This window comes from Acinonyx jubatus, chromosome B4 (genome assembly GCF_027475565.1).
Source record: "Acinonyx jubatus isolate Ajub_Pintada_27869175 chromosome B4, VMU_Ajub_asm_v1.0, whole genome shotgun sequence".
NCBI classification, from domain to species: Eukaryota; Metazoa; Chordata; class Mammalia; order Carnivora; family Felidae; genus Acinonyx; species Acinonyx jubatus.
In genome coordinates, this window is record NC_069387.1 from 80,336,120 (window position 1) to 80,348,581 (window position 12,462).

At 33.9% G+C, this 12,462-nt stretch overlaps 1 protein-coding gene across 1 annotated transcript; it reads left to right on the forward strand.

The window, feature by feature from the left end:
- Positions 1-285: 285 nt before the first annotated feature.
- LOC106986889 (olfactory receptor 6C2-like) lies at positions 286-1,241 on the forward strand. The gene has a single exon (XM_015085093.2). It carries the CDS (start codon positions 303-305, stop codon positions 1,239-1,241), a length of 939 nt encoding a protein of 312 aa, XP_014940579.1. The 5' UTR covers positions 286-302.
- The last annotated feature ends 11,221 nt before the right edge of the window (positions 1,242-12,462 follow it).

Below are 12,462 nucleotides of genomic sequence, written 5' to 3' on the forward strand. Positions count from 1 at the left end.
GGAAAATCAAATCCTAGGTCTAACTAAAATAAAATATAAATTGTGAATAAAATGTAGTGATAAGGAAGCACCCACAATATTTTGGAATGTAATATAGACTTTTCTGATTTTTTTAAATCTCCTGTGAAATTACCAAAAATACACAATTGTGGAACTTAGGATACCAATGTATTGATAATATTTGTATATAAAACTTTTTCTAAGTGCATGTGCTTGTTTGCATAGTTTTTTCTTCCATTAATTACCACTCTGTGCATATCGAATATATCTGAATTCTAAATGCAGATTGAAGTCAGAAGTCAATGATGAGAAACCACACAGTAACAACTTTTATCCTACTGGGACTAACTGATGATCCACAACTGAAGATTATGATTTTCATCTTTCTATTTCTCACCTACATGTTGAGTATAACTGGGAACCTGATAATCATCTCCCTTACTTTCATAGATTCTCACCTTAAAAATGCTATGTACTTTTTCCTACAAAATTTCTCCTTCTTAGAAATCTCATTTACCTCTGCTTGTATTCCCAGATATTTGTACAACTTATCAACAGGAGACAAGACAATCACATATGACAACTGTGTCACTCAAATGTTTTTTACTGATCTTTTTGGTGTAACAGAATTTTTTCTCCTTGCCACCATGTCCTACGATCGGTATGTGGCCATCTGCAAACCCCTGCATTATGTGACCATCATGAACAACAGGGTCTGTAGAAGACTCATCGTTTGGTGCTGGACAACTGGCTTCTTGGTCATAATCCCACCGCTCAGCCTGGGCCTAAAGCTGGAATTCTGTGACTCTAATGTTATTGACCATTTTTTCTGTGATGTATCCCCCCTCCTAAAGATATCATGCTCAGAAACATGGCTCATAGAGCAGATGGTCATAGTCTGTGCTGTGTTGACCTTTATTATGACCCTTATATGTGTAGTTCTATCTTACATATACATCATCAAGGCCATTCTACAATTCTCTTCTGCCCACCGAAGAAAAAAGGCATTTTCTACATGTTCTTCCCACATGATTGTGGTCTCCATCACCTATGGAAGTTGCATTTTCATCTATGTTAAGCCTTCAGCAAAGGAATTAGTGGCTAGTAACAAGGGTGTGGTAGTCCTCATTACATCCATTGCTCCTATGCTGAACCCCTTCATTTACACCTTGAGAAACAAGCAAGTAAAACAAGCTCTCAAAGACTCAATCAAGAGAATTGCATTATTCTCAAAGAAGTAATGGAATTTGCTAATGTAGAGAAATCATGTTTTCATAAAAAGTATACTCCTTTAGAGTTTTAAGTCATACCTCTCTTGGCAAGGAAACTATTTTAGGAAGCTCTTTTAAAAAGAAACTATAATACATTTCTAAGAAACAAAAGACAGACCTCACATCTTAACAAGACTTTTACAAAACTGCAAACAAAATAAGACAAAATAAGCAGAACCAACAAGTCCATTGCATATTTTGGATAGAGTACTTGGCTTATTGCCTTTTCCAGTTCTAGCTTTCAAGAGTATTTTTGATGCCAGACACCATTTCAGCCCTGGAGATAGAATAGAAAACCTGAAAATTTCTTGCCCCTAATGCCTTACATTTTAGAAGGGATATGTGACCAGTGCATTAAATAAACTATTCACATCACTGTCAACCTAAAATTGACAGGAGGCAATAGTCAAGCCAAAGGGTGTATTTGGGATCAAAAATTTGCAATTCAAGTACACAGATTTGGGCAGCAACCCAAGTAATATCCCGCTAGGCAGCAAAAGTCAGGGGGTTTTAAAACCAAAAAGGGAAGGCTTGTAAAAATTGTCTTCAAAAAATTTTGATTGGTGTTGGCAGCAGAAAACTAATCTTGGCTAAACCGAACTGATTGCTAAGGCCATCACTAAGTAAAAATCCATTACTATAGCAAGTTACAAATGTTCTTGCAGAGTCCTTGAAGTATTTACGGTTTGGCCTTGTTCAGAAGTTCCTGGTTCTACCTGGTGAGGATATGCACATAGCCCACCTGCTTAATGGCCTTTCAGATTCGTTTTAAAATGCCTTAACATAAATTACTCCATTTTATTTCACCTGTCACAATTACAAACAACAACAAAAATATCTTTAGGCGAAAAAAAAAAGGAAGCTATGACAAATGTTTGTATCTTAATGCAGAAGCTGAATTATAACATGTAGGCTCCTAAAATTTTGAATCCTGAAAGCAATCACAGACTAACAGGTTAATTTGAACTAAAAGTGCTAACAGTTCTTAAAAGACAAATAAATTTGTAGGGAAAATGGTTATATATCTGCCTCTGTATTTGTTTCTATACCTTTATCTATAAATATATACACTGGATCTTGAGATACTAAAATGATTAGGAAGATTGTGAAAACAGGTAAATAACATGAAATGTATCTAAACTAGGCACAGAAATGACTACAACTCAAAGGAAACCTATGAAACCAGTGCCTTCATCTATATTAAACAATAAGCACGGAAACAGTGGCCATTAATCAGGGCGTGATAGTTCTCATTGCTTCCTGTATTCGGAACTACTTCCTGAACTCCTTCATTTACACCTTGAGAAACAAGCAAGTATAAAACAAAATTATAATGACATTTCAAGGAACTTGATTGTGATACAGATCAAAAATAAATTTGTATTGATGACATTGAAACAATATTTTGATATACTTGATTACATAAAAATATACCATTAATTTATTTATAATATGGCTACTAGAAAATTCTGAATTCAATATGTGGCTCACATCACATTTCAACTGGAATGCTTCAGATATTTAAGCAGTGCTGGTTAGTAGTGGACTCAGAATTTAAATTCTGTTAATTAGACCCAAAATTCTGTTCTTGATTCAAGGAAGCCTCACCAGAGAAACACTTTCAGCAAAAAGGTATTTTCAAGAAAATAGGTAACTATGTTCCATAAATTTCACTCACAGTTTTTTACAAATTAAGGTTAATGGCCTATCTGAAATTGTTTTTTTCAATGGTTTGAGATAGGAAACTATTCTTTTTTTTCCATAAGAATATTAAATAACGGTTATTTCTTGAAAAAATTGCCCTTTCTCCTTGCATTCAGTGACAATTTTGTCATAATCAATCGTTATGTGAGTGAATCTTTTTCAGGTTTCATCATTTTTAACTCCATTGATATGCTTATCTCTGAATCAATAATATAATAATCTATGTATAGCTTTATAATAAGTTTTCATATGGAGTAGTGTCATTCAAACTGTCTTCTACTTCCTCAAGTTTACCTTGCTCTTATCAACCCTTTGTTTCTCATAAGACTTTACAAACCTTGGCAATTTCCACAATTAAAAAATTCTCTTCAGTGATTTTAAGATTGCTTTGATCCGGTAGGTCAATTTGGGGGAAATTAATATCTTTATAACATTGAGAATTCTAATCCATTAAAATATGGTATAGGCCAGTCCCAATTGTATATTTAATTACTTTCAAAAATACTTCGGTTTTAAGTGTATAGAGGTTTTACACATCATTGACAGAAATACTATTGGCATTTCTGGGGTGCTTGGATGGCTCAGTCAGTTGAGCATCTGACTTCAGCTCAGGTCATGATTCAACAGTTCCTGGGGTCAAGCCCCACATGGGGCTCACACTAACAGTGTGGTGCCTCTTGGGATTCTCTGTCTTTCCTCTCTCCCTGCCCTTCCCCACTCATGTTTTCTCCCTCTCTCAAAAATAAATTTACTTAAAAAAAATAACCAAAGGCTAAATTTTTTAAAAAGGAAATATTACTGGTATTTTGATAGATTCATTCCTCAGTGTTTGATAATATGCGGTTATTTTACATGAATTTTTAAAATTTTTATTTTCTAATTGTTGCTAGTATTAGAGATAACTATTGTTTTTGAATATTGATTTTTGTCTAGCAACCTTCACAAATTTACCTGTAAGGTCTTTTAAATATGTCAACACACAATCAAATCATATGCAAATAATGACAAGTTACTATATTTATTTTTCTTTTCTTTATTGCCTGTCTAGACTCCCTAATACAATGATAAATAGCAATAGAGTGAGTGGACATCCTGTCATATTCATCAACTAAACAGAAAAGTTTTAAATATTCAAAATAATACATGTAGGAATAAATTTAAGCAAGGAGGTGAAAGATCTGTACTCTGAAAACTATAAAACACTGATGGAAGAAAGTGAAGATGACACAAATAAATGGAAAACTATATCATGCTCATAGCTTGGAAAAATATTGTTAAAATGTCCATACTACTCAAAGCAATCTACAGATTAGATGTAATCCCCATTAAAATACCAATGGCATTTTTCAGAACTAGAACCAAGAATCCTAAAATTTGTATGGAACCACAAAAGCCCCCAAGTAGCCAAAGCAATCTTGACAAAAAAAAAGGAAGAAAGAAAGAACAAAGCTGGAGGTATCAAACGCCCTGATTTCAAACTATATTACAAAGTTCTAATAATCAAAATAAGGTGGTACTGGCATGAAAACAGACACAAAGATCAATGGAATACAATAGAAAGCCCAGAAATAAACCCACACACATGGCTAATCGATCTATGACAAAGAGGCAAAAATATACTAGGGAAAAGATAGTCTTCATTAAATGGTGTTGGGAAAACTAGAGAGCATGTGCCAAAAAAAAAGAAAAAGAAAAAAGAAACTTGACCACTATCTTACACTAATTCCAAAACTAAATGCAAAATGGATTTAAGACTTAAATCTAAGACGTAAAATCATGCAACTCCTAGAGGAAAACTCCTGATATTGGTCTCAGCAACATTTCTGGGGGGGAGACCAGTCTTCTCAGGCAATAGCAACAAAAACTGAAATAAAACAAATGGGATTACATCAAACTAAAAAGCTTCTGCATGGTGAGGGAAACCATCAACAAAACAAAAAGGCAACCTACTGAATGGGAGAAAATATTTGCAAACCATACATCTGATAAGGGGGTAATATCTAAAATATATAAAAAACTTACACAACTTAATATCAAAAAAAATAACCCTGTCAAAAAATGGACAGAGAATTTGAATAGACATTTTTCCAAAGACATACAGATGGCCAAAGACACATGCTCAACTTCACCAATTATCAGGGAAATGCAAACCAAAACCACATGAGATTATTACCTCATACCACTCAGGTTGCCTATCATTATCAAAAAGACAAAAAGTAACAACTGTTTGTGAGAATGTAGAGAAAAGGGAATTCTTGTACACTGTTGGTGGAAATGTAAATTGGTCCGGCTGCTTTGGAAAACAGTATGCAGGTTCCTCAAAATATTAAAAATACAACTACCACAGATTCAGCAATTTTCCTTCTGGTTATTTATCTGAAAAAAACAAAAACACCAATTTAAAGAAACAAATGCTGCACCCCTATGTTTACTGCAGCATTATTTACAACAGCCAAGACATGGAAGCAAGCTAAGTGTTCATCTATACAATTATTATATACACATATTCACTTAATATATATTATATATATATTATAAATAATATCTATAATGGAATATTAGCCAGCCATGAAAAAGAATGAAATCTTGCCATTTGTGACAACATAGATGGACCTAGAGGGTATTATAAAACAGGAAATAAGAAAGACAGAGGAAGACAAATACTGTATGATTTCACTTGTATGTGAAATCTAAAAAACAAAATAAATGGCGGTGCCTGGGTGGCTCGATCGGTTAAGCATCCAACTCTTGTTTTGGCTTGGGTCATGATCTTGCAGAGAGGGGATCAAGCCCTACATTGGGCTCCTCACTGAACATGGAGCCTTCTTGGGATTCTCTTTCTCTCTCTCCCTCTGCCCCTCTCCCCCACTCACGTGCTCTTTCTCTCTGTAAAATAAAAATAATAAATAAAAAACAAAATAAATGAACAAAAAACCAAAACAGACTAACAGATATAGGAAACTATTGTTTACTATAGGGGCAGGGAGTTGGGTGACAGGTGAAACGGGTGAAGGAAATTAAGAGGTACAAATTTCCAATAATAAAATAAGTCATGGGAATGTAATGTACAGCAAAGGGAATATACCCAATAATATTGTAATAAATTTGTATGGTAGCTAGACTTATCATGGATATCATTTTATATGCGTAAGAATATTGAATCACTATGATATATATCTGAAAATAACAGGATATTGTATGTCAATTATACTTCAATAAAAAAATAAATAACATGTTTTCTAGATCCCCTTCATCAAACAAACTTTGTTTCCATTCCTACTTTGCTGAGAATACTTAATAACGAATGAGAACTGCAGTTTATCAAATATTTTTCCTGTATTGAGATGACCTTATTTTTCCCTTTTATTCCACTAATGTGGTAGATTATATTTATTTTCAATGGTTAAGCCAACCTAAAATTTCTGTAACAAATCTCACATTATGGTTATATGTATCCTTTCCTGTATAATACTCTATTTAACTTGATAATTTATATTTAAGGATTTTTATGATTATTATGAAATAAAATCAACCTGTAATTTAACTTCTTGCAAAATCCCTTCCAATTTTGGTATGAAAGTTATAATGCCCCCATAACCAAGTTGAGCATTATCCTTCCTCTTACTTTTCTCTGTACTGGTTTATAGAAAATAAGTATAATTTTTTCTTTAATTTTTTGGAATAATTTACTACTGAAGCCATTTGGCCCTGAATTTTCTTTGTGAGAATATTACTAATTATGGATTCAATAATTTTGCCTTATATTGGAATATTTATAATTTTTTCCTGTCTCATGTTTTCAGTTGTTTTAACAGAAATTAATAGGTTTATTTTATGTAAACTATTTCATTGGCCTAATGTTCTTTATGATGTACTTAATTATTCTTTTAATAATTGTTACATTTATTGATGTTCCTGTTTTTCACTGTCACCTTGGATAATTGCCATTTTTTTCTCTTTCCCTTCTTGACTATACCTACAAGAAGTTTGTCTTTTTTAAAAAAACCATTTTGTAGTTGTGTTTGTCTTATATTTATTCTCTATATAACTGATCTAAAGTATTATTATGTTTCCCTTCTGTTTATTTTGTTTTAGTTTGTTCTTGGGGTCTCTTAAAATGAATGCTTAGGTCACTGGTTTTTCAATATATTAAATTTTCTAAATTATATATTTAAAATAAAATTTCCCTCTAAACAATGCTCTTGCTACATTGCACAAAATTTTTTTTAATTTTTTTTAACGTTTATTCATTTTTGAGAGACAGAGACAGAGTATAAGCAGTGGGGGGGCGGGAGGGAGTGCAGAGAGAGAGGAAGACACGGAATCCGAAGCAGGCTCCAGGCTCTGAGCTGTCAGCACAGAGCCCCTTGCGGGGCTCAAACCCACAAACCGCGAGATCATGACCTGAGCTGAAGTTGGCCGCCTAACCGACTGAGCCACCCAGGCACCCCATATTGCACAAATTTTGATATGTCATATATTATTGTAAGATGAAAGAAAACTTACCATTACAATCCACATCTCAAGAAATTACTAGAGCATATACTATAAGTTTTTTTTTTTAAGTGCACAGGATTAATACAAGGAAATACTATGCAAAATGAAAAGCAGTAGTGAATGAGCAAACCAGGTGTGTATTGTGATAATAAAGTATACGTATCTTGGGGCACCTGGGTGGCTCAACTTGTTAAGTGTCCAACTCGATTTTGGCTCAAGTCATGATCTCACAGTTCATGAACTCAAGCCCAGCCTCCAGTTCGGCAATGAGCATCTAGCCTGCTTGAGATTCTCTCCCTCCCTTTCTCTCTGCCCCTCCCCCACTGACACATGTGCTCTCCTTCTCCCTTTCAGAATAAACTTTTTAAAAAAGTATTTTGATGTAAAAACTATATATGATGACATGAACAATTAAGTTTATTGTGAAAAGAAAATATATCTTTACATGAATTAAAAGAAAACTATCTTTACATGAATCTACATACGATCACATCTAAAGAAGTGCCGAAACGTGAAGATGGAAATAGTATTCTTATTTTTTGAATATTCATATATATATAGTTCCTTAAAATACTAAAAAGAATTAGTTGTTTTGTGTTTTCTAATATTTTCCTGTTTTATCCTTTTTAATGATTGAGAAAATTTGATTAATGGGATAGAGTTGTGATCTTCATCTTCTATACATTTTAGGGAAGAAATTCAGGAAAAGAAGCCTACTTCTTGACTATCTGGTTTTTTTACTGTTGTTATGTTGACCTTTGCCTGTTACTATTGTTGTCTTTGTATCTCTGAGGACACTGCCCTCACTGCTGCATCTTTTAGGATTTTTGCCCAAATTCATTACAAAGGCTAATTAGTGATGTTTGATCGTGGGTCACCAAGGACTCAGTTGTGTACTACTTAGTTTGAAGTTTAGCAAATAAATCAAATACAAATTTTAATACTGTAAAAGCCTCTTATCCTTTCCAGAGAAGTCATAATAACAATGACTTCAAAGCAAGTGGGGGGAATATCTTAACATTTTACTCTCAACCAAGAGAGAGCTAGACAATATTTCCTAGGCATAAAGGGGACCAAAATTCTTAGTCTGAAAATCTTCTCAGTGTGTTGAAAATGAAAAAACCCAAGGAGTTCTAAGCCTTCCCAAAGCATCAGAGTAAGTAGAGTCATAAGCTGAGAACCAAGTAAATTCCACAGAAACCTTTTCTAATAGATCCTCTTCATCAAAGTAGCCTTTAGGACTCATTGTTAAGTAACAAACTGAAGCTATTATTAACTCTCAGAGGGTAAGTAAAATGGCCATTTAATTTACTTTCATCTTTGATAAATCTGCATGTCACTTTTCTGAGAAGCAAATGACGTGGTTTACCAAAATCAGATGTAATATTTGAATTATTATATAAAGACCCACAGATCTTTCTGACATATATTTTTAATGCTGCTTTTTGTAGTTTACATAAAGATAATATGCGGTGAAGTTATCTCTGCCACACACTCATTTTGCTCTTTAAAGAGAAACTGTATGTCTACATTAAAATCACTGATATGACAATTTATATAATAATACTGACAAAGTTAGTTATCCTAGCACTTTTTTGAAGTACAAAAGTCTTTGAAAGATGAAAACTACTTTCTTAAACCTTGACTCTTAAAAACAGCATTAAGGAATGGAATAAATGAAAAAATATTTTGGAACAAGAGCTACCACCTGGAGGGTGCAAGGAAGAGTATGTTACCATGTAAAGCTTTAGGAGACACTGGAGTGAGAAATAATGGATTAAGGACATTAGGAAGGCTAAAAAGAGTATCTTTTCACTTAATTATTTATTGTAGTTATTATAGTGTGTCCCTTCAGTTCCTAGGAATATCAAATCTCTTCAAAAAAAAAGTCAATGTCATCTCTTCTTTCCAATGACAGGGACAGTAAACCTTGGGGTTTAATTGTGGAAAGTGGACATACAGTGAGGATGATTCTGCCCGAATCTCTGGAGAAAGTAAATATTTTATGGAACAAATGACAGTCAATCACAACACAAGTTGATTGATTTTTACCAGGATATTGAAAAGCATATTGCTTTCTATTCATTTTTATAAGAAATATTCAAATCCTGGAGATACCAGCTCAAAACTAATATATATATATGTATGTGTGTGTGTGTGTATGTAAAACAATATGTGTGTGTGTATATATATATATATATATATATATGTAAAACAAAGTTTGATAGCTGAGGAAAAACTATAGAACTATGAAGCCAATGCAAACATTAGAGTTTTTAAACTCCAGTTTTAAAATATGAAAATATGCACTAAAGAGACATAAATGGAAAATTTAGGGGGAGAAATCTTTATCTGCAGAAGAATAAAAGTCTTAAATGGAAGCTGAAGGGGTGAATATTTCATGGTGTAAACTGTATAAATTAAGACCCAATGGCACCACAGCTTTTATAAAATAAAAGTGGCAATAATCTTGAAAAAAAAGCGTTTGATGCAATGTAGTAATTTTAGCATGGATATAATTAAACAGTCACAGAGTGAGTTGAAGGAAACTAATACAAAGTTTATAGATGATACCTTGGTAAAAAAGCTGCTTTTCACAAACATTTTAACCTTTGTAGAAAACAAAGAGATACATAAGAGTGTTGGAAATTTATTTAAAATTTGTGGTACATTCATAAAGCTATTGAAATATAGGTAAATTTTTGAAATAACTTACAAAAATGAAGAGGTATTTAAAATTTGGAGTTACACAAATAAAATAGATTGAAATTAAATAGAATTAAATTAAGTGCATTTATATCATAGAAATGTAAAAATATTTATAATATATTTTAATATAAAAAGTTTGTGAAAATTATTCAAATATGTAAATTCCTTGACCTCCAGTTTCAATATCTTATTGACAGATTCTTCAAGAAAGCAAAACAGATACCAAGAAAAATACAACTATTTATCTGTTTGACAGCTAAAGCAAGGAAGAGATGTCAGTTAATAGTTTGGCCAGCATGGAAGGTAATAACATAAACAAAGAGATGACAGTTTCATGGTATGCATGACTTCATAAAAAAAAAAAAAAAAAAAAAAAAAAACTGCTCCAATTAAAAAAAAAATCCTCAATGTTAAATACTAGGACATATAAAATTTACAAGATGAAACCCAAATATGACAGAAGATAGCTTTGAATATGTAGCCAAATGATAAGATATATATGTATTTAAGAGGCGCCTGGGTGGCGCAGTCGTTAAGCGTCCGACTTCAGCCAGGTCACGATCTCGCGGTCCGTGAGTTCGAGCCCCGCGTCGGGCTCTGGGCTGATGGCTCAGAGCCTGGAGCCTGTTTCCGATTCTGTGTCTCCCTCTCTCTCTGCCCCTCCCCCGTTCATGCTCTGTCTCTCTCTGTCCCAAAAATAAATAAAAAACGTTGAAAAAAATTAAAAAATATATATATATATGTATTTATACAACAATGTCTCACCATTGACTATAAATCTAGGATTGTTAGTTTTGATAGCTATCCCATTAAAAAGACAACAACCCCAGGCCAGGGTACGTGAGTGGCTCAGTGGGTTAAGCATCCAACTTCAGCTCAGGGCATGATCTTGTGGTTGGTGAGTTTGACTCCAGCATCAGGCTCTGTGCTGACAGCTCAGAGCCTGGAGCCTGCTTCAGATTCCATGTCTCCCTTTCTCTCTGCCCCTCCCCAACTCACACTCTGTCTCTCAAAAATAAACAAACATTTTAAAAATCTGGAAAAAAAGACAACAGTCCCTGACTTCAACAAACTTACTTTCTCACCATAAGTGCTAAGATGGAAGTAACAATTATGTGTTATGGGAGCACAAATAAGGGTCAATTAACACAGTTTAGAAGACTTCTCAGTAGAAGTGATGCTGCAAGTGAAAATCACAAATAAATAGTTGAACCTGGGTAGTTTTAGAGGCTGGGAAGTAAAGACATAGTATAGAAGGAGAAAGGTGGGGAGTGGAGGGTAGATAGATAATCAACGTAAAGTGCTTATCACAAGACCTATCACATAGTAAATTCTCAGTAAATATAATCTATTCTTCTTACGATAAGGAATGTGGAGAAAGATGAGTTACACAGAGCATAATCCCACTTAGGATTTTGTGTTTTTGAGTTCATGTCACATGAATTATATACAGGAGTACAAAAAATAATAGCTGATAGACATAAAGCTCATACCATGCATCAGACTTTATTATAAATTTATTATCTCTTCTAATCACTTTAACTGTATATGGTAGATACTCTTTTGTTGTTATTTATTTTTGAGAGACAGAGCAAGCAGTGGAGGGACAGAGAGAGAGAGTGAGGATCCCAAGCAGACTCCACACTGTCAGCTCAGAGCCCAATATGGGGCTCCAACTTATGAACTGTGAAATCATGACCTGAGCTGAAATCAAGTGTTGGTTGCCTAAACAACTGAGCTGCCCAGGCGCCCCATGGTAGATACTCTTATTATCTCAATTTTATAAAGAACTGAAGGCCTGAGAAGTGGGAAAATTGTCCAAGGTCATACAGATATAGACAGGAAAGGCAGATATTGAATGATAGAGATCTTGCTACATACAGAAGGTGTGCTCTTAATCAGCATGATGCTGCCACTACAGCTAAGGAAGAGAGTAAAGACAGGTGTGTGAAGAGTATATTTAGTATTTTATTTTTTTAAATATTTGTTTATTTTTGAGAGAGCACAAGCAGGGGAGGGGCAGAGAGAGAGGGAGACACAGAAGCAGGCTCCAGGCTCTGAGCTGTCAACACAGAGCCCGATGCGGGGCTCAAACTCACAAACTATGAGATCATGACCTGATCAGAAGTCAGACGCTTAACTGACTGACCCACCCAGGCACCCCAGTATTTTAAATTTGATTTTGAACTTAGTGATAATGATAACAAGGCATTAGAGTGTTTGCCATACTTAACTAAGCAGACCAAAATGTTTTTTTTTTCCAGCTGTATATCATTGGGCC